The sequence below is a fragment of the Nicotiana tabacum genome, chromosome 14, assembly GCF_000715075.1.
Source record: "Nicotiana tabacum cultivar K326 chromosome 14, ASM71507v2, whole genome shotgun sequence".
In the NCBI taxonomy this organism is placed as follows: Eukaryota; Viridiplantae; Streptophyta; class Magnoliopsida; order Solanales; family Solanaceae; genus Nicotiana; species Nicotiana tabacum.
In genome coordinates this window covers 55,765,090-55,789,001 of record NC_134093.1, presented here as the reverse complement: position 1 = coordinate 55,789,001, position 23,912 = coordinate 55,765,090, and the positions used below count along the sequence as shown (strand labels likewise).

Sequence of the window (23,912 nt, the reverse complement as noted above, 5' to 3'; positions counted from 1 at the left end):
TAGTTTTCCGTATTTTTGGGCCAAAGAAAACTGACCAAAGTTGGTCGGTTTCGTAAAAAAAATAATTAAAAAAAAATATTTTGAAAAACCGACCAACTTTGGTCGGTTTTTTTACCGACCAAAGTTGGTCGGTCGACCTTGGTCGATTTTTACCGAATTTATAGTAGTGTATATAGGTTTAAAAATATTAAAACTTATTATCTTAAAATTACCAAGTAATTTTTGTGGCTATAGAAATATGTCATTAAGAGTAACATGAGCTCAAGTTTAAAGTTAAATTTGTTTTAGATATAGAAGCTACCCTTTTTTTTTTGGGCAACAGTCTCTTAAAAAATAGTTAATAGTATCATATGAAATGAAACATGAACTCAATAGTCAAACTTAGTTTTATACGGTGGTAGCAGTATGAGTTTAAAAGTTGCTGATTAAAGTGATACACTTGTCAACAATTCTTACAAATTGGCAACAATTTCATACAGTGAAATGCAATATCACATAAATAAACATTAATAACAAAATTATCCTCTTGATTTGAGAGTACCGTTGATGTATAAATAAACAGGGAGTGGCAAGTCATGATCATCGATCACATAGGAGTATTTCCGATCGTAGTACCAATCGCCAAATACCTCAATCGTAGTCTGCATATATAAACACTCCATTTAATTAACAAAATGAAAGAAATGCTTCTTTTTCTTTCTGCTTTTCCTAAAATTGCGAAAGTTTTCACAGTTAATTACCAATAAACATAATACATCATTGAATCGATTTTTTGAAGTACCCAATAATACAAAAGATGTTAGTGTAAACATTTAGTGCATAAAGTAATGAGGGTACATATAAATATCGAGGATTTTAATTTTTACATAAAAAACATAACAAAAGAAAATAGATTATCCCGAGGAAAAAAAAAAGTCTACAACAAAGTTCAAAGTCATAAACATACGTCAGCTGATCAAATGGACAATTGTTTTGGGTCACATGAAGACGAAAGTCCAAATGGGAAAGTTACCAAATCTGACTGAAGTCCAAATGAACTTTGACAGCAAATTGATCCAGCCATTAGCAACTAAATTTCAGTGAATTGCGGGGAAAAGAAATGCACTAGTCAGCTAAGTAAATTGCTAACTATCCCTTAGTATGATCCGATCATGGAGAAACCTGGTAGCAAGCCTAGAAGGACGTGACTAATTTGTGCAACTTAACTGTTATTTTTAAATTCTAAGTATCTAATACGCGACTACTCGTATAAGTTAGTATCCAATCATCGCATCAGTACGCAAAACCAATCCAATTAAAATCAACTCAATTACTTTTAGAAATTTCTTTATTTTCAGCTTTTAACTTGAACCCGTAAAGGAAAAGCAGAGTTCTCTTTTACAAGGCATATCGACTTTTACGGCCGATGTAGCGTAGTATCACCGGGTTCAATTGAACCCATAATTTTTTACGTGAAGTAAAAATTTATGTGTAAATATTTATTAAAATTATAAAAATAGTAGATATGAACTCATAATTTTAAAAATATAATGGGTTCAATACTAAAAACATTAAAAGTTGAACCCATAAGATTTAAAACCTGGATTCGCTCGCAGTCTATTATTTGTGGCTTGAATTTGTTTAACCGCAAAAGAGGTACAGTTGAATTTGTAAACATGATTTATAGACACATATATTAAATTGATCTGATTAATAAAATAACGAAGAATAAAGGAAATAAAATAAGGATAATTAAAGAAAAACAAGCGTGGACTTCAGGTTAATCCCACCGGAATTAAGAATAACTGAAAACTCTTGATAACAATCTTATAAAGTTTAGGAAAATGAGAGAAAGAATGATAGCCTTTGTAGTTCTAGTATTTCGTGTCCCTACATTGAGTACAAATGTTGTTATTTATAGTTAAATCTGAGGAGACAAGATCTCCAAATCATACCCGCTTAAAGATGAATAAAATTCCCTCTTTGATGGCTGCATAGTGTTGGGAATAAATTCTATGATTTTCAGTAATGGCTGCTCCTTTAATGTTGCTCTTTCTAACTGGTAACTCACTCTCAAATTCTCTTCCCCGATCTCTACTTCTTCAGAATTTATACAATACTGGTTATGTGCTACTATACGGTATTAATTATCTACTAACTCATCTCCACTCTATCATCACTACCACGTGTCTGCTCGAGAAATGTACACCTGTAAGCTATATATTTTATATAATACAGATAGTCCCCTACATTTCAGTGAATCAACTTGATGTGACCGGGAAGTAGATAAGACCTTCTCTTTTCTTGAAGGAAAAGTTCTTGAACGACGTCTGACACTTGAAATAACGCAAGTCTCTTCGCATTTAATGGGCTTAACATCCCGCACCTCTTCAACAAATCTCTTAGAAATGTTTGCAATTCCCTTTTCTCAGCAAAACTTTCGAGTTTGAATATCAAATTTCACTTTTTTAGTCACCGTGTCTTCTGTTATTTTCTTCTTCGGCAACTCATCTTCTGCCACCAAACAACACTATATTACTATGAGTTCATCTCTTTCTCCATCCACCAAGGCTAGGACTTATATCCTGACGGACCATCCAAGAATAGCGAACCCAAGAACTCTAACACTGAACCTCTCACAACAAATACAATCATCCCTTCTAAATGGTCTTTTAAAAGGATCTCCAGGTCCAAAATACTTACTCCAACTCTGATGACGACAAAAATAGAGCGATTGATGAATATCCTTCTTCTATTTGCCCGGCCAGTATCCCCATTGTAAAGGAGGATTGTGAATTGAAGAATAATGAAGTTTTGACCCGACTCGAAGTGGAGAGGGTAACTTTCAGCAAACCAGGGTATGTTTTCGTTTATACATACCCTTTTACCCTCAGACTTAAAAAGAAAATAGATCCGATCATTCTTAAATTTTGCCGGAATTATCAAGTCTGTTTGGCTCAAGTGGTCCGACGATATGGCATGCGGTATCTTGTCTCTGGTAACTGTATTCCCGGACACAAGAAAATCTTACTCTTACACATTTAATCCGCCTTTATGCTCCCAAGATCTTCTGAGGAGTCGTGATCAAACTCAGCAAACGTGGTCACAATGTTATCATCACTAGTGTAGATGATGATGATGATCGTGGTTAGATGGAGAGGTTAGCGACCTCCCGAAGATATTTTACCAGCATCAACTTTCCAAATTCCTAAAGCTTGGAACTATACACGTAAGTCTTCTCAAATATCTCTATCTTTTTCATTTTAAAAGTGTTCTCACTAATTCCTAAACTTTTCTTCCTTCTATTTTAGCCACTCTCTGGTTTTCCCCAGTAGTAGAGAACCTAACCCAATAAGTTCAAAAATATTTGGATACTTCCACGTCGGAACTCCGCTTGTGGAAGAAAATTTAAATAAAGAAACATTGAAAGTGCAAAAATCACAGTAAGAACATCTTCATATTTCTCTTCTTGTTGACATGTGCCTTCATTCGGTAATAGATTGCTAACTTATCATGCTCCAACCTCAGGCCTTCCAAAGGAGTCATCCGTTTTTCCGGTTGTTGAGGTTTTACTCGACCTGAAGGTGGCCCAACAATGATTTCAAGAGGCCCTTGACCGAAAAAGGCTCGTGATGTATCTCTCGCTTCCGGTGAAGGCACATAATCAATCAGTCCCTGGACTAAGAGGAAGAAACCAAAAAGAAAGCATTCCTCTAAGACTGAGGCTAAAGAGAAGCCCCCGGTTATAAAGGAGAATCTAGGAGGATCGAACACTATGGTCCTTGATGAAGAAGAAACCGATAACGACACTGAAACGATTTCTCTTCAAAGAAGAAGTAAAAGGAGAACATCTATAGTTCAACCGGAGGACGTGGAGGAACTCTTTAGAGAGTCTAAATTGGCTTAAATGACTGACTCTCCTTTTTGGACTCCTGTTGTTCTCACCGACCAGAAGGGTTCTGCTCCAGGTGCTGCCCCAACTTCTGCTCCACCACCGGCTATTGTTCTTCCCCCAATCACCATCGATCGAGAGCAAGGTGCATGTTACCCCCGGTCACATGATCAAGGGAACATAGAAAATATCTTTGTGGCTTCCATCTGAAACCCTAATGGTAAACGAAGTGTTACCTTTACTTTTCTGGATGAATTCCACTTACTCGCCAAACCGGTTGTTGTAGCCAATTACTTGAAACCTCTGGCTACGGAAAAGATTGGATGAAAATAGATGCTCTTTTCGCCGAAGGTTTAATCAACAACATCATGCGTCTTTCTACTCCGGTACCATTATTTTTCCCCTCTTGTTCTTCACACTTATTTTTCACCATGGTCGATTATTTTAAAATTAACCTTACAGGCAAACCTTCTTGTTTCTCAGGGATTGTAAAGGATGATACTTTATAAGGAAGCGCTTCAAACTGGGCAGGATCAACTTGTTGAATGCCTTTCGATCCTAGAGGCAAAACTTGCTCAATTGGGCGAACTCGAAGCCAAATTGGGGTAAATGGAGCAAGAAAAAATGGCTCATAATCAAGAAGCTACTCAACAATATGTCGATCTTGATGCGTTGAAGATTAAATGGGTAGAGTGGCAGGATGTTGTTACTTGGGCTGTAGAGTGTGAGTTTGCTTCCTTGGAACAAATCAGCAACTTGGAAGCTAATTTATGCTCAAAGACCAAGGAAGCTACTACAGCCGAAGATAAGAGGGCCAAAATGGAGGATAGGCTCTGAAAGGTCATAGAACAAAATCTTGAGCACACCAAAACCAATTATGATCTCCCAGGGGATTACAACATTGTAAATTTGACAATGAGCGGGTGCAGTCGAAAATCCAAGAACTCCGAGCCAGATTCTGAGTCAAGAGGATTCTTTCTTGCTCGAGAAAACTCATGTTGTTTACACTATAAAAAGCAATACTTTGGAGGATGCTAAAATGGTATTGCAAATATAGACGACTGCATTGTCGAAGCTCTTGGTTTAGAAACAATCTCCTTTGAAAACATTCTTGTCCGGCCCACTGCTTCAAGCTCTTCAAACACTTTCTCCAAATCCTCAAAATTTCAAGAGGAAGGTGAAGACGTTGAGCTCGAAAATGAGCAACCTTTAAATCCAAAAAATGGAGAAGAAGCTTGTCAACCTTCAACCTCTGCTAATAACGCGGATTAATATATTTTACAAAGTTATTTTTTTTTAAAAATAATTCTTGTAACTATAACTCGTGTAACTATTCCTGACTCACTTTTTGGCCCGGAATTTTAAAATGAAAGATCCCTTTCTTACTTAACCTCCCAGGGTGTTTAGTTAGAAAAAATACATTTTTGATCTATGCTTTTCTATTAATATAGTTCGGGAATTTTTGCCTCCGATTAACTTTATTATCGGGTATTTATACTATCATTTTTTAATCTTTAAGTAGAAAAGTTTTACAAGAGAGGACCCTTACGTTTACGGTGCTCTTGAAGAAGACATCTCCTATTTATTCCGACACTTATGTTTGATATTTAAACAACATTCAAATAAAGGGAACACCACGTCTCTTGGGCAAGAAATAAGAGAAATAAATAAAAGAACTTTTATTTATTTATTCTATTTTCAAAAGTATATTTAGTCAAGAAAGAAACTATTTCTGAATAAACGAACTTCCAATACATTTGGCTAATTTCTTCTTCTTATTTCTACAAGGCTGGATGTACAGTCCCCGGTCCTGACTTGAGGTTATTCATAACAACTGAACTTCTAAGTTCAAAACATGTCAATATGTTCCCCGATTTTAGCAGTCCCCGGTATTGCTGTGTTACCAGATATTACACTTGTTTTTTTGAAGGTAGCACATACACTTTTAGTGTTTTTTATCATGAACTGACACCAGTAGCAATAGCTCCCCCCCCCTCCCTGGTGTTCAAATTCAAAGTATAAGGTTCGAATACTGAATTTCCAATTGTCATCAGCAACTTGCATTCGTAATACACTTTACGTTGCTGCCTCGTTAAATACCTTCCCAGAAAAATCCATTAGGGGCAAAAACTAATCGAAGAAAAAAAGAGTGTAGAGCGTACTTTCAGTATAATCATCAATCTTCAACACTGGTATCTTTTGAGATGACTCATATTCCAGTTGCTTAGTAATTTAACTCCATCTTTATTTTCCAACTGATATGAGCATTTTCTGGTTACAACTGAAATCCGGTAAGGTCTTTCCCAATTTGATCCCAATTTTTCAGCATTGACTTCTCGGGTATTATAAGTCACTTTCCGGAGACCAAGTCTCTTACTTTAAATTAACGGAGATTTCCTCTACGATTATAATACCTTTCCATTCTTTGCTTATGTGTAATCATCCTCACATATGCCAAATCTTGATACTCATCAAGCAAATCCTGCCTAACCGACATAGCTTCAGCATTTTTCTACTCGCTTCTCCGGGAAAACGCATAGTTGGTTCACTTATCTCCACCGAAATTAGAGCTTCCGCTCCATATACAAGGGAGAAATATATTTATCCTGTGCTCGATTTTGCCATGGTTTGGAATGCCCATAGTACTCTTAGTAAATCCTCAGGACACCTACCTTTTGCATCCTTAACTTCTTTTTGAGGCTTTGAATTATCACCTTGTTTATTGACTCTGCTTGTCCATTATCGCTCGGATGATACAAAGTTGACGTAGTCCTTTTATTTTCAATCCTTCAAAATATTTTGTGACTTTGGAGCTTATGAATTGTGACCCATTGTCACATGCAATTTCTTTTGGCGCTCCAAATCGACAAATAATGTAATCCCAAATAAAATCTATCACCTCTCGTTCTCCAACCTTCTTGAAAGTACCTACTTCAACCCATTTAATAAAATAATCAAAAGAAATTTTACCCGGTCGGGTCCCTGAGGCAAAGTTCTAACTATATTCGTTCCTCATTTCATTAACGGCCATGGCGACATAACTAAATGCAAAAGTTCAGCCGACTAGTATATTAACTGAGCATAACAATGACATTTATTATATTTTTTGTACAAACATCTTTCTCTGGTATAGTTGTCCATCAAAAGGACAATACCGAACAACTTTTGTTCAAAGTGCTCGGGAGGCTTTGTAATCCTCAAGCAATTTTCCATGTCTTAGATATTCAATAAAATCATTTCTCCAATCACATACGAGATTTGTTGAATTTACTTTGCAATAACCATCCACATCTAGGACTGAATGCAGCAACTGTACAACAGAACTGGAATCAGTGCCCTTCAACTCTATTTAAGACCCGGCTAAGAAAACTCCATATATTTAGCATCAAAAACTCCATATATTTGATTAACCACTAGCTAAGAAATACACTTTACTTCAATCACTTCAGAGTCTAGTCCCGGGGCTAATTCGAGTCCTACAACCATAGCTTTATATCAGGAATTACTGTTAGTTAAAAGAACAGTTCGTATGGCCTGCCTTAGGATTTCTCTTGAAGGAGTAATTAATACTATCCCAATACTAGACCATTTCACATTGGATGCCCCATCCGTAAACAAAGTCCAAACTCCGGACACAGTTCCCGATACCAAAATTGCTTCTTTTGCAGCTAAAGGCATCATCCCCAAACTAAAGTCAGCCACAAAGTCGACTAAAACTTGTGATTTAATTTCAGTATGCGGTTTGTATCAAATTCACTAATTACAACCACCCATTTAACCAAACGACCCGATTACTCAGGTTTATGGAGGACGTTCCTTAGGGGGGAAATTATCACAACGGCTATAGGGTGACACTGAAAGTAGGGCCTGGGCTTTTGAGAGGCATCTACGAGAGCTAGAGTCAACTTTTCCAAGTGCGGTTATCAAGTTTTTGCAACTGATAGTATTGTACTTACATAGTAAATCAGGTATTGTGTACCTTCTTCTTCCCAGAACAGAACTACACTTACTGCAACATCTGACACCGCCAAATACACTAACTTTTAATCTTCATCCTTTGGTTTGGATATTAAAGGTGGACTATATAAGTATTTCTTCAAATTCTTTAATGCTTATTGGAATTCTGGTGTCCATGAGAAGTCATTCTTCTTTATTAATAATGCAAAGAACCAGTGACACTTTTCTAAGGATCTTGATATAAACCTACTAAGGGCTGCCAATCTTGTCAACCTTTGCACCTCTTTTGCGCTATTCATATGATCACGAATATCTTCTATGGCTTTGATATTGTCTGGATTTACTTCAATTCCTCGTTATGAAACCAAGAAACCGAGAAATGTTCTGCACACCAACTCAAAAAGCACATTCCTCTGGGTTAAACTTCATATTATACTTCCTTAAGATGTCAAATATTTCTTGTTGATGAGTCAAATAGTTCCTTGCACTAAGAGACTTAACCAACATACCGTCAATATAAAATTCTATAGTTTTACCAATTTGACTTTCAAATATCTTATTCACGAGCTGATGATAGGTGGCTCCGACATCTTTGAGCCCAAAAGGCATCATATTATAACGATAAGGACCAAAATTAGTAATAACTTATGTTTTTTCTTGATCCTCTGGGTGCATCCTTATTTGATTATACCTGGAGTACTATCAAGGAAACTCATCAACTCATGCACAGTCGTGGTATCGGCTATTTGATCAACATTTGGCAACGGGAAAGAGTCTTTAGGGAAAGCCTTATTCAAATTATTAAAATCAATACACATTCTAAACTTATTATTCTTTTTTGGTACTACAACTTTATTATCTAACCAATTAGGATATTCAACTGCATGTATTGTATCTATATTAAGTAATCTGGTTACTTCCTCCTTTACAAACTTGTGTCTGACCTAGGCAATTGGCCGCTTTTTCTATTTACTATAGGTAAATTGGGGTCCAACCTTAGCTTGTGAACTGCCACTTCAAGTGGGATACCTATTATATATAAGCGAGACCACGCAAATCAATCAGCGTTAGCCTTAAAAAATTTAATAATTTTATGTCTGAATTTAGGGCGCAGCCCCATTCCTAAGTAAACCTTTCTTTCTGAGAACTCAATGAACAAAGTGACTTGTTCGATCTCTTCTGCGGTTGACTTTGTTTCATTCGTTTCTTCTGCTTCTTGAAAAGATCTGGGTACCTGATAAATATTTGATGTCTCCTCATCACTACCGTCATTGTCGCCGGGACTGAATTGGAATTTTACACTGGTCCATGTAATTACAATTTATTGACTCCATCCGCCTTATTACTAGACAAAGTAACTGCATCCAGTTCCCTTGCAGCGGGCTTATCAACTCTAATCTGCTTAATTTCATTCAGTGTTGGGAACTTTAGCAATTGATGATAAGTTGATGGAAGAACTTTTATATCATGGATCCACGGTCTACCGAGAATCACATTATACTCCACATCACTATCCACAACTCCAAATAATATATATTTCATCACCCCCTCAGCGTATGTAGGCAACACGAACTCTCCTCGGGTCGTCATACTTGTTAAGTTGAATCCAGCTAAAATCTTTGTTGCCAAAACTATGTTACCGGTGAGCTTTTCTTGCTCTAGGACTCTATAATATTGGTCGAACTACCTGGATCAACCTACACACATTTAATTTTAAAATTTAAAACATTTAAAAATATTACCAAGGCATCATTAAATGGTAAAGTTAGGTCATCTATATATTCCTCACTGAAAGTAATTTCATCATCCTCTAGTACTTCCCGGATCATCTTTTTTGCAGTTGAAAATGTTACCCCATTCACTTCAACTCCTCCAAAAATCATATTTATTGTGAGACGAGGAGATCATGCTGGCTTTGTCGATTCTATTGTATCACGACATTTATCGTAATTACTCTTAGACCGATCACTTAAGAAATCTTTAAGATTAACATTTTTCAGTAACATTGCTACCTCTTCACGAAGATGTCTGCAGTCCCCAGTCTTATGACCATGTGTACCATGGAATTCAGAGCAAAACTAGGTTCTCTCTAACTCGGGTCTGATCGAATTGGTTTTGGGAATCTTCATTCCTTTATGTTTCTCATGGAAGAAACCAACTCCACCAAGCAGATATTGAATTGTAATCCGATAATCGGGGATAGATTGAATCTCGAAACCTCGATGGCTCTTTATTATGCAAAATTGTTCTACTTCGTCTATGATCAGTCCTCTTATCCGGTCCAAGACTTTCCAACGACTGATAAACTATGCGTCATTGTCTTATTTGTGAATGTGTCCGTTCGTTTGACACATACGATTGAAAATGACTCCTAGATGGCCTCCAATCTGCATTGAGCTCATTCTTAGACCTTTATAGATTCCAATAATGGTTACAAACTTTGAAATATATTGGAGAACCCAATTTATTGCCTTTAACTCTAATTTTTTATTCATAGCGGTTATGAACATCATCCCATGTGGTTACTTGAAATTCCAATAAAATCTCTTTATCTTCCTTGAGGCATTGGAGCTTAAAGGATTGAGACCCTTGGTAAATTCTTCCGCTGCTCATTCATCTGGTATTGCTGGCAATAACATTCTCTCTTTTTGAAACCTGATCACTAACTCTAGCAAAAACTTTGAGTCTCCTTGAACGATTCTGAAAATATCTACTTTCCTAGCTTGAACGTCTCGCTCTAATGTGATCTTTGATGAAAGAATCGGCAAGCATTTCTAAAGAATCAATTGAGTGTTCAGGTAAAAGTGAACACCATGTTAAAACCCATTTCGTTAGGGTTTTGCCAAATTTCTTTATCAAGACTGATTTGATCTCATGTGGAGCCAAATCGTTTTCCTTCACAGTTGTTTTGTAAGTTGTAATGTATTCATATGGATACGATGTTCCATCGTATTTTGGAATATATAACATTTTGATTCTCTTTGGGATCCACTCCAGATCCACACTAGGTTTGAATGAAAATTGGACTTCTTCGAGTCCAGGCCCTTTAAGATCGTAGGTGCCCCCGAGATTTGATCCATCAGAGCGTGAAATTTCATAGCATTCTGATATGTTTGAGATTTTGTTTCTCTGATTCACCTCATGTGTTTGGTCTTGAAAGTATCGTCTGCTTTGTTTTCATTTTCAGATCTGCTACCTACTCTACCTGGTTGTTGTTCGATCTAAACTCCCCTCTAGAATCAATGTCACCGGTTCTTGGCGCCATTTGATTTATAGGAATGCCATGAGGGGCTCGAACACCACCATTTGAATTATTTGAAGCCACCTGTAATGCTTGTTGAAGCTCAGTCATTATCCGATCCTGTCTTGAGAGATGGTTCATCATTTTTCATTGTTGTTCCCTCAAAACTTTAATGGTATCGGCCACGGGCTCGGCATCCAAATCATTAGGAGTACGACTCCTCACACATTGAGTATTTCTTTCCATCCTACTTGTAGTTGATTCATTCCCATTAATATGGGTTTCACTAGTTGAATTTTCTTGTTGAGTCCCATTATGTAAATTGTCCACAGGCTCATTGTTGTTGTTCACACCAATATTAAGCAAGTTGTTGATATCATTGTGTGCCATAACTCTAGTATGTTTAAAATAGAAAAACTTTAAAGCACGTTAGTATAAGATAAGCAGATCAAAATAACATCACAATTGTCTATGTCCTACAGTGGGCGCCAAACTATTTACTTGCAAAAGAGATACAGTTGAATTTGTAAACATGGTTTATAAACACGTGGATTAAATTGATCTGATTGATAAAAAAATAAAGAATAAAGGAAATAAAATAAAAATAATTAAATAATGCACAAGCCTGGACTTCAGGTTAATCCCACCAGAACTAAGAATAACTGAAAAAGCTTGATAACAATCTTATAAAGTTTAGGAAAATGAGAGAAAGAAAGATTGGCTTTCTAGTTCTAGTATTTCATGTCCCTACATTGAGTACAAATATTGTTATTTATAGTTAAATATGAGGAGACAAGATCCCCAAATCACGCCCTCTTAAAAATGAATAAAATTTCCTCTTCGATGGCTACATAACGTTGGGAATAAATTCTATGATTTTCTATAACGGCTGCACCTTTAATGCTGCTCTTTCCAGCCGGTAACTCTTTTAAATTCTCTTCCCCGATCTCTACTTCCTTGGAATTTACACAATACTGGTTATGTGCTAGTATCTGGTATTAATTATCTGCTGACTCATCTCTACTCTATCATCACTGTCACGTGTCTGCTCGAGATATGCACACTTATAAGCAGTAAATTTTACCTAATATAGAATTATTTTCTTATATTTTTAGGAAACTCATAATCCCAATAGGTTTGGAAAACTCGTTGTTCTAGTTGATTTGGGAAAAGAAAATTTATTATCCTTGTCGAATTGGAAAAATCTTTCTCTTATAGGATTAGGACTATTTGGGATCTATATATAGATGTTGTAGTTAGGGATTTTATAGATTGTATTGTGTTTTTCTTCTCATTCATAGTGAAAAACTCTCTCTACTTCTGTCGTGAGAATTATGCTCAGGTGAACCTCGTTAAATCCTTGTGTTATTTATTTTCTCTATTTGCTTCGTATGATTATGTGCCAGTTAAGCCAGGCTTTTCTGCAATAATTGCTATCAGAGATAAGTTCGAGTTTCTACATATAATCTAGGGATTAGATTTCTTTATTATCTTCAACAAAGTACGAAGTAGAGAAATTTGATGGGGGTTCTAGTTTCAGTCTATGGAAAGAATTAAATCGTCCTTATGTTACAAAGTTTATGGAAGGCAATTGATGAGGATTTTCCTAAAGAGATGAAAGAGACAGAGAAGGAAGACCTGGAGGAGAGGGTTTTGAGTGTGATCTTCATAAGCGTTACAGATAGCGTTGTTTGGGAAATTGCTTAAAAATCTTTTACATCAACGACATGGAAGAAGCTGAAAGATCTGTATTCTAAGAAATCGTTGATAAATTGCCTCTACCTGAAAAAGAGGTTATTCAATTTTCGTATGAAAGAAGGTACACATGTTAAAACTCACCTTGATGAGTTTTATTCAATTATAATGGACCTAAAGAACACAAATATTAAAATTCAGAGTGAGAATCAGGCCTTGACTGTGTTATATTTTTTACCACCCTCTTACGATACTTTTGCTGATACGTTGCTATATAGGAAAGATTAGTGCCATGTATTTTATGACTTTTATTGACGATTGATCAAGAATGGTGTGTGCGTATTTTCTGAAACAAAATATGTAGCATTTCCAATATTTGTAAAATGGAAGACGATGGTTGAGAGGCAGACAGAAAGAAAAGCTAAGCGTCTTTGGATGGATAATGGGTTGAAATTTTGCAATTCAGAGTTCAATAATTTCTATAGCAGAGAGGGCATAGTAAGACACCATACTTGTGTCGGAATACCATAACAGAATGGTGTTGTAGAACTTATGAACATAATACTTTATGATAGGGCACGAAACATGCTTTCACACTCGTATGTTAGCAAGGAATTTTTGGGTTGAAGCAATCAATATATCTTGTTATCTTCTTAACGGATCTCCATCCACAACTATTTAGTTCAAAACTCCTTTTGAGGTGTGGTTCGTTTCACCAGCTGATTATTCAAATTTGAGAATATTTGGTTGTCCTGCTTATGCTCATGTGAGTGATGGAAAGCTTGAGCTGATGATAAAGAAGTATATGTTTCTAGGGCATGCAACTGGAGTGAAAGGTTATAGGTTGTGGTGTACAGATCAAAAGATTCCAGGTTTAGTTATTAGTACGGATGTGACATTCAATAGATCTGCCTCACTGGACAGTTAGAGAGAGAAGGCAATAGAAGAAACAGATCGTGGTGTCAGTGATCACATAGAGCTAAGAATTGAATCTCCACTAGCTCAGTCCTGTAGTTCTAAAGTAGAGAAAGTGGATACGATGCAAAATATTTATCAAGATGATAATGTTGATGCACCTGCACAACAATAACTATATAACATTGCAACAAGCAGAGAGAAGAGAGTAATTAACTGACCGCAAAGATTTGCAAATGTAGTTGATAGGAATCTTGTTGGATATACAAATCTTGTGGAATTTGCTTTGGCAGTTGCAGAGACCGTTGATGAACTTCAGTATAATAGCTATCCATAAGCTATTTTTAGTACGTAACCAAATCAACGGATTTGTGCTACAGCTAAAGAGATTGGATCTCTTAGCAAGTTTAGGTGTTGCCTAGACTTGATTGATGTGTGCGGCAATGAGTAGAGCCCTTGCGAGTGCTGAGGGCAAGGGAGAGAGACGTTGTTTCTGTTGATGAAGAGAATTCAAGCCAATGGGAAGATTTATTGTGGCTTGAAATATTTTCTTGTATTTTTAGAAAATCCATAATCCCTATAGGTTTGGGAAACCCATTATTCTAATAGATTTGGAAAGAAAAACTTATTGTCTTTGTTGGATTGGAAATACCTTTCTCTTATAGGTTTGAGACTATAGGGATCTATATATAGGAGTTGTAGTTGGGGATTCTATAGATTGTATTGTATTTTTCATCTCATTCATAGTAGAAAACTCTCTCTGCTAGCTGAATCTCATTAAATCCTTATGTTATTTCTTTTTTCTCTATTTACTTTGTGTGATTGTGTGCTGCTTAACCTATGAGCTTCCGCAACACAATCCTTAAAATCGTATGATATTGGAATTAGATTCTTCTTAATACGGCCAATAACAGTTTTCACCCACAAAACTACACACTTTAGAAAATGAAAGAATTGTATGTAAAAAAAAAAAAAAAAAAAAAAAAAAAAAGGCTTCTCCTTATAATTTTACTAGTGTAGTCAACCAAAACGCAAGAATATATATTCAAAACACTGAAATTAAAAGAGCTGGAATTCATACTGAGCAACCAATACGAAAATATCAGTTGTTTAGAAGAGCATTATGTGTATACTTGGGTCTGGTGCATTGTATAATACAAAAATGTTACTACTACTTCATTATTCCACTGAATTTATATGATTCCCCACCAATTCCAATTAGGCCTAAAAACATAAAATTTGTATTTTTTTTCTTTTCTGATTTAATAGGCCACCAAACTCAAGCTTTATGCATGTAAAATAAACTGAAAGCTGATTAAGAGGAAAGTTTCCGATATTAAAGTAACTTCTTAAACGATACACATACGAAGAGTTGGAAAAAGAGCGCATTACCAAGAATATATAATAAATAGACTCTTACCAGATTACTTATCGGAGTGGCGTTGACTTTATTCCACCAAAGTTCAAGCTGGGTATGACGATTAAAAGAGTCTATGAAAGCTCCTCTTTGTTTAGGATCATTTGGTTTAGGCAAAGCACTTAAGAATTCCGACCTCAATTCTGAAATAACAAACCAAAAATCTTTGAAATATAACTTCATATACGTGATTCATGGAAGGGAAGGGGGTTTCATATGTGTAGTAGGAAACATGTGCTTCCCCCTTTAGTGTCGATAATTTCATTCGGTGTAAATGAAGAAAATAAATTATATACAAATACTGTAACGATCCGGTTGGTCGTTTTGTATATTTTAGCTCAGTTCTCCTATTGATGCTTTCCGTATATGTATATGTTGCTATGTGACTTATGGGGATAGTTGGTTTAGTTTTGGGAAGGTTTTGAAGTAAATTGGAACACTTAGTTTCATGGTTGGAAGCTTAAATTGTAAGAGTTGACCAAAGTTTGACTTTTGTGTAAAAAATCTCATATTCATATTTTGATGGTTTCAATAGGTTTGTAGGGTAATTTTGGACATAGACGTCTGTTTGGATTTGGATTTGAAGGTTCCTAGGTTGATTTTACCCTAAATGTCGAAAGTTGGCAATTTGAAGATTTGAAAAGTTCATAAGTTTCACCGGAGGATAACTTTGATGTTATCGGATTCGGATTTTGGTTTCAAAGTTGAAATAGGTTCGTTTTGTTATTTGGAACAAGTGTGCAAAGTTTGGGATTAATCCGAATTGGTTAAGCTTGAATTGGACGCTTGGTTTGAAGTTTAGAAGTTAATCAACTCAAGAGAAGCTTAACTTGTATTTTGATTATCGATTCGTGGTTTTGATATTAATTTCAGTGTTCCGAACCTTTGGATAGGTTTGCGGAAGATATTAGGACTTGTTGGTGTAATTGAATGGGGTTCTGGGAGCTCTAGGGGCTCAGGTGGGTTTCTGGACCACCCAGAGCATTCTTATGTTGCAGAAACTTTCACTGGTGTCAAGTCCTCATCGCGTTCACAACAGAGCTATCGTATTTGCAAAGTGTTATTTGAGCTGGGCAGTTTTTCTTCTTCGTGTTCGCGCCTTATGGGTCACTTTCACGAAGAGAGTTGGGAGTTGGGGAAGTTGGCGTTCGCGTTCGCGAGGGCTTGGACGCATTCACGAAGAAGGAGGCAATGTGTGCATTGCGGTCGCGAGGGATCGACCGAGAATGCGAAGAGTTATTTTGGGCAGTGTGATTTTCTTACTTCGCGAAGCGAGGCAGTGGTCGCGTTCCCGAAGGGTACCACTAGACTGAAGTATAAGTAATGCAATTTCGGGACTTTGACTCATTATTTTATATTTTGAGGCCTAGACTTGGAGAGGGACGATTTTTAAGGGGATTTTCGTACAAGGCAATAGAGTAAGTGATTTCTACTTGATTTTGATATTATATAAATAGATTATGTGATTTGAAAGAGAAATTTGGAGGGTTTTTCTATGGTTTTGGAGAGCGAAAATTGGAGATTCGAGGGCCAATTTGAGGTAGGATTTGGAGGAAACTCGTATATTTGGACCCATATTAGAATGAGTAACCGAGATTTGTGAGTTTGGTCGGGTTCCGGGATACGGGCCCGGATTAAATTTTTGGTTGACTTTGCGTGTTTATATAAAGATCGAAGCTTTATTGTTTGGGGTTGTTTCCTATGGCATTATGTGATATTTTTGAGTTAACTTTTACTAGATTTGAGTCCTTCTGAGGTCGATTCGCGTGGGAACGCCTTTATAGAATATTGATTTAGCTTGTTTGAGGTAAGTATCTTGCCTAAACTTGGTTTGAGGTAGTAGTTACTCGAATTATTGATCTTTGTTGGTTCTGTGCCGATAGTGTTCTCTCGTCTTTCAAATGGTGAATCACCGAAGCCAAATCCATCTTGCGCAGACGGGAGACGATGATCGAAGTCAGACTTGAGTATGGGACGAGAACTATGATGGCTACGTGTTGGGGTGATGCACATGTAGGGAATGAGCACGTGTGCATGCACCGAGTTTTATCCATGCTCGGGATAGTGTCTAGGCTATGTTATACCTTGAATTGAGTGTTAAGCTTCATGTTATCATGCTTCATGTGTTTGTAAACCTTTGTGAGCTACTTGAATTACGTTAGAGATCATGTTTAGGATAATCTCTTGTTCAAACTTGTTAATTGCTATTTTGTGGCGCAATCGCCTAATCAAAGCTTTGGTAGCACACTTCGCACATGCATACACCTTAGCATGTCACTTTAATCGCCCAATTGTACTCATAATACATTGCACATTGCGTGCAGGTGCTTGGAGCTAAGATGCTATGGATGACGGGGGTTGGCATTGAAGATGTACCTGCTTTTCGGATATAGCTACCAATTAATCTTGGTAGTTTTAATTACTCTGTTTGTATACATTTCAAACAGATGTTGTAATTACTTTCATACCAGCTTTGTCAATCTAAATCTTAGTGGCTCATGACTTATACTACCAATCATTGGGTTATTATATAGAAATTTGGTTATTTCACTTATTAATTTCTTATTATTTTCATTAGTGTTGTGTTGACTATTGTTTGGCTTACCTAGCGGGTTGGTATAGGTGCCATCACGACCAGGTGGATTTTGGGTCGTGACAAGTTGATATAAGTGCTTTAGGTTTATAGGTTCTATAAGTCATGAGCAAGTGTCTAGTAGAGTCTTGCGGATCGGTATGATGACGTCCATACCTATCTTTAAAAGGCTACAGGACATCTAGGAAAAACTTTCCATCTTTCTTTACTTATCATGCGGCATTGATTCTTCTTGAAGCATATATCTTTGATTCTTTCCATCCACTTTGTAATGACTCAGCTGGTCGTTTTGAGTATTTTAGCCCCGATACCCCTATTTATTGCCTCATCTATGTTATGTTGTGGTTATGTGACTTGCCGGGGAGTTTGGTTTTGGTTTCGGGTGAGTTCCGGAGTGAAATGGGACACATAGTCCCTACTTTGGAGGTTTAAGTTGAAAGAGTTGATCGTAGTTTTACATTTTTGTAGACAACTCCGGAATGGAGTTTTAACGGTTCCAATAGCTTTGTATGGTAATTGTGGACTTAGGAGCGTGTCTTGATGTTGATTCGGAGGTCTGTCAGTCGTTTCGGCTGGAATTGGCGAAAGTTGAAGGTTGAAAAGTTTGACCCGGAGTTGACTTTATTGATATCAAGGTTGAATTTCGATGTCGGAAGTTGGAATAGGTCTGTCATGTAATTTTATGACTTGTGTGCAAAGTTTGAAGCCAATCAGAGTTGTTTTGGTATGAATCGGCATTAGTTTTGGAATTCGAAAGTTCATAATTATCATAGGCATGAAATGGGCTGTGATTCGTAGAATCGATATTGTTTGATATGATATTTTGCCTCGAGTAGGTCCGTTATGTGTTTTGAAACTTGTTGGTATATTCGGACGGGTTCTCGGGGGGGCCCGGGTGCGATTCGACTTGAATCCGGAACACATTTGGACTTAGACTCTTTGCTAAAGTTCCAGCCTTCTGATGTCATCGCACCTACGGAGGGATTGGATGCAGGTGTGAGTGGTGAAGCGCAGAAGCGGAGATGGGCAACCCAGGTCTGGGCTCGTAGGTGCGAACACCTAGGCGCAGGTACGCCTTCGCAAGAGCAGACCTTGCCTTCGCAGAAGCGGAATTTGGGGAGAGGCCTTGGGCAGGACCGCAGGTGCGGTCATTTTATCTGCAGAAACGAGCTCGAAGGTGCGAGATAGTGGTCAGCAGGAGTGGATTCTCAGAACCTAAGTGGGCACCACACCTGCGATAGTTTTTCCGTAGGTGCGACATCACAAATGCAACTGTGTGACCGCAAATGCGGAACCACTGAGCAGAAAAGGCCTAAGTTCGAGGGTTTAATTTCATTATCCATTTTTGGACTTAGAAAGCTCGGTTTGTGACGATGTTTCGAGAGATTTTCAGGAAATTCATCAAGGTAAGAGATTCTAACTTGATTTTGGCTATATTACATGAATCCATTATTATTTTCATCATTTAATTAGTGATTTGAGTTGAAAATTTGCCGAAAAATTGTGAAAACTTCTTAGGCTAAAATTTGGGGATTTGAAACGCGATTTGAGGTTGGATTTGAGTAATTCTTGTATGGTTGGACTCATTATTGAATGGGTATTCTTTGTAATTTTTGTTGGATTCCGAGACGCTGGCCCGGATTGATATTTGAGTTGACTTTTTGTTTCTTTGTAAAGATTGTAACTTTATTGTTCGAAATAGTTTTCTATAGTTTATATTTATGGTATGAAGTTGTTTTGGCTAGATTCGAGCCGTTCCAAGTTGGATAATCGAGGGAAAGGCCCACTAGTGGATTGAGTTAGCGTGTTTTGAGATAAGTGTCTAGCCTAACTTTGCATGGGGGAATTACCCCTTAGGATTGGTGTTGGTTTTTGTTAATTGTGATATGTGACGCGTGTGTAGACGGGCTAAATGTTAAAATTGATCGGTTTTAGCTATGTAGATTCCTTTTATGCCTTAATTGAGTTACCTTAACATGTTATATTCATCATCATTAGTCTATCTTCACATGCTCTACTTGTCTTATCTCTTACTTGTTAATTGGCTTTACATGAGTAGTTGAAGTTAGTGTTTCCTCAATTCCTTATTCATTTTTTTAAATGTTGAGTTCTTTACTTGAAATTGTTATTCTTGGAATATCTTGTTGAAATTGGATTTGAGTTATAAAGGTTGTGATTCGCATTGAGGCAAAGTTGTGAAATACTATTCTTGTTGAGTTATTTTACTTCGGTTGTTATTGTTGAGACTTTGGTGTACATTGTGGTTGAGCCATGTGCTATCTATTGTGAAAACACCATTATTGTTGATTTCATTGGCAAATTGTGATATTAGGCACTTAAGGTACAATTTGTGATATATTGTGATATTGATATGCATGCGGTAGTATTAGGTTTTGGGGTTGAAACGCATGCGGTGCGATAAGGTGAGCTTGATACGTTATGATATTGATACGCATGTGCTAATATTAGGTGGTGTTGGGCTAAAACACGGGAAGTTATTTCGGGAAAATGATTTTCAAAACTAAATGCAAGGCTCCCGAGGTGATATAAGAAAAGATTGTGAAATGTTTTGTGATTTGAGACTATGAGACAGTACCTCGGTAATGATCCTTGATGAAAATTTTTCATTACTTCACTTGTGTTTGTTGCTTTGTTCCGTGTCATAGCATTCCTTGTTTTTCTTCTGTGATGCATTATTTGCCTTAGTTCAGTGTAGCTAATATCGGTGTATTTCTTTATTGTCTCATTTCTATTGTTATCATTATTTCACTGTTAAACACTTGTTCACTTTCTTATTTATTCCAGTAGAGCCTTGACCTGACCTCGTCACTACTTTACTGATGTTAGGCTTGGCACTTACTGAGTACCATTATGGTGTACTCATATTATGCTTTTGCACATCTTTTGTACAGATCTAGGTAACTCCTACCAGTGCAGGCACCAGTGAGGCGAGCTCAGTTCGGATATTTCAAGGTATACCTACACGCGTCCGCAGGTCTCAGAGTCCCCCTCTATTTAGTCTATTTCATTTTCCTATTCCTTTTATAGACACAAATGTATAGGGATGTTCAGTACAATATTATATAGCTTGTGACTTATATTCGCCGGGTTTTGGGAAGTTGTGTATGCTGAGTTGCGGAGTTTTCCTTATAATAGTTGTTGAGTAATTGAGAATTTATTTGTTATTTCAATTATATTCCGCATGCATGTTAGGTTTACCTAGTCTTAGAGACTAGGTTCCATCACGATATCCTACGGAGAAAAATTGGGGTCGTCACAAGTTGGTATCAAAGCTCTAGGTTCATAGGTGTTTTGAGTCACAAGCAGGTTTAGTAGTGTGTCGCAGATCGGTACGGAGACGTCTATACTTATCTTCGGGAGGCTATGGAACTATTAGTAAAAGCTTCATTTCTTTGATTCCTTTTCGTGTGAATTTGTTGACTTCGAAATTCTAAATCTTTTTCTTTCTATTTCCTCACAGATGGTGAGGACACACACAACTGAATATGATGATCAGACACTCGCGCTCCCTGCTAGAACAGAGAGGTCCGGGCCGGGGAAGAGGCCGAGTACGGGCGCAGCCAAAGCACCTGCCCGAGTTGTTATAGAGGAGCCACCAGTAGCTCTAGTTGGAGGGCAGGCACCTGAGACGGCTGTTACTACCTCTGCACTTCAGGAGATGTTCCCTCAGTTTTTGAGCATGTTTGTCACTCCAGCTGAGGCGAGGCTGATTCCACTTGCTCCTGCCACATCTCAGGCCTGGGGAGGATCATAGACTCCTGCAGCCCATACCCCAGCACAGTGGGTCTAGGTTGACCAGGTCCCAGAGGTCATACCAGTGTAGTCGGTTGTCCTAGTTCAACTCGAGGTTAGGGCAGCAGCATCTGAGGGAGAGCAGATCCGTCTCGAGAGGTACAAGAAGTACCACCCTCCTACCTTTAGCGGTTTAGCTTCAGAGGACGCACAAGGTTTTCTTAAGGAGTGCAACGGTGTCCTCCGTACTATGGGTATTGTGGAGTCGAGTGGGATTGCTTTCACTATGTTCCAGGTTAAGGGAGCGGCTTATGAGTGGTGTCGAGCGTATGAGTTGGGTAGCCCAGCCGAGGCAGCTTCACTCACTTGGGCTCTGTTTTCAGAGATGTTCCTAAGTTAGTTTGTTCCCCATAACCTTCTTGATACATGGCACGCGGAGTTTGAGCTGCTGCACCAGGGTGTTATGACCGTGTCGGAGTATGATGTCAGGTTCAGCGAGTTTTCCCGACATGCACCAGCTTTAGTCTCCATGGTTAGAGAGCGAGTCCGTCGATTTATCGAAGGGATGAACCACAGTATTAGATATAGCATGGCTCGAGAGTTAGAGAGTGATACCCAAACCAATAGGCGGTGGAGATCGCTCAGATATTGAAGGGCATGTAGGGCCGGGAGAGAGAGGAGAAGGAGGCTAAGAGGCCTCGAGATTCTGGCACATATAGTGGTGCCTGTGCCCCAGTTGCAGCCCGCCATGATAGAGGCTATGTTAGTTGTCCTGTTCATTCAGCACTTCTAAGTTCCAGTGGTATTCCGGTCATTCCCAGGTCTCAAGTTGCCCATAATGCACCACCACTATCTAGTGCACCTCCTACAATGGGTGTTTTCAGCGATCAGTCCAGACGACTAGGCCCGAGCCAGCTCCAGCATCCACGTCATCCTAGAGCTTATTTTGAGTGTGGCAACATTCGTCATATGGTGAGGGACTGCCCCAAACTAAGGAGGGGTTCACCTTTATAGACTACTCAGGCTCCACGCATTCCACAGGGTCCTCAGGCTTCTCAAGCCGTGGTTACCACAGCAGTTACCACTCCACCTGCACAGCCAGCTAGAGGTGGAGGATGGGCAGGTAGTGGTCGCCCTAGAGGGGGAGGCCAGGCCAGATGTTATACTCTTCCGATTAGGATGGAGGCGGTTGCATCTGACTCAGTTATCACAGGTATTGTTCCGGTTTATCATAGATATGCATCAGTCTTATTTGATCCAGGATCCACTTTTTCCTATGTATATCTCACTTTGCTCTATATTTGGGTATATCCTGTGATTCTTTGAGTTCTCCTGTGTATGTGTCCATGCCTGTGGGAGATTCCATTCTTATTGACCATTTGTATCGGTCGTGTTTAGTTGATCTATTATTGCTCAGTATGGTAGATTTTGATGTTATCTTGGGCATGGGCTGCTTGTCGCCCTATCATGATATTTCTTAATTGTCACGCCAAGACGGTGATGTTGGCTATCCCAGGTTTGTCGCGGTTGGAGTGGAGTGGTACTTTGGATTATGTTCCTAACAGGGTGGTGTCTTTCCTTAAGGCACAACGGATGGTTGGGAAGGGGTGTGAGGCATATCTAGCCTTTGTGAGAGATGTCAGTATTGATACTCCTACCGTTGGGTTAGTTCCGGCAGTGAGAGACTATCCAGATATATTTTTGGTGGAGCTTCCCGGCATGCCGCCCGATAGGGATATCAATTTTGGTATTGATTTATTGTCGGGCACTCAAGTCATTTCTATTCCACCATATCGTATGGCCCCAGCAGAGCTGAAGGAGTTAAAGGAGCAGTTTTAAGAGTTGCTTGATAAGGGCTTCATTCATCCTAGTGTGTCACCTTGGGGTGCTCCAGTCTTGTTTATAAAGAAGAAGAATGGTTCTATGTGCATGTGTATTAATTATAGACACTTGAACAGGGTTACAGTGAAGAACAGGTATCCATTGCCACGCATTGATGACCTATTTGATCAGCTACAGGATGCCAGAGTGTTCTCAAAGATTGATTTGCGGTCAGGCTATCATCAATTGAAGATTCGGGACCCGGATATTACAAAGACTACCTTCAGGACTCGGTATGGTCATTAGGAGTTCCTTGTGATGCCATTTGGGCAGACCAACGCCCCAACAACATTCATGCACTTGATAAACAGTGTATTCCATCCCCACCTCGACAAATTCATCATTGTGTTTATTGATAACATCTTGTTGTACTTCCGTAGCTGGGAGGATCATGAGCAGCATTTGAGGATTGTGTTCCAGACCATGAGAGAAAAGAAGTTGTATGCAAAATTTTCAAACTGTGAATTCTGGCTTGATTCGGCGGCGTTTTTGGGATACGTACTGTCGAGTGAGGGGATCAAGGTAGATCCGAAGAAGATTGAGGTAGTGCACAGTTGGTCCAGACCTTCTTCAGCTACTGAGATCCAGA

The 23,912-nt window shown here is 38.3% G+C and overlaps 1 protein-coding gene across 1 annotated transcript in view; it reads right to left on the bottom strand.

Moving 5' to 3' along the window:
- Positions 1 to 396: 396 nt before the first annotated feature.
- The window catches only part of LOC107783981 (pectin acetylesterase 8), a 46,108-nt gene continuing 22,592 nt past the window's right edge, over positions 397 to 23,912 (bottom strand). The window contains exons 12-13 of the mRNA XM_016605017.2: positions 15,100 to 15,239; positions 397 to 641 (exon numbers count right to left, since the gene is read on the bottom strand). Of these exons, the coding sequence (XP_016460503.1) occupies positions 519 to 641; positions 15,100 to 15,239 (263 nt within the window). The 3' untranslated portion in view covers positions 397 to 518. The remainder of the gene's footprint in view (positions 642 to 15,099; positions 15,240 to 23,912) is intronic.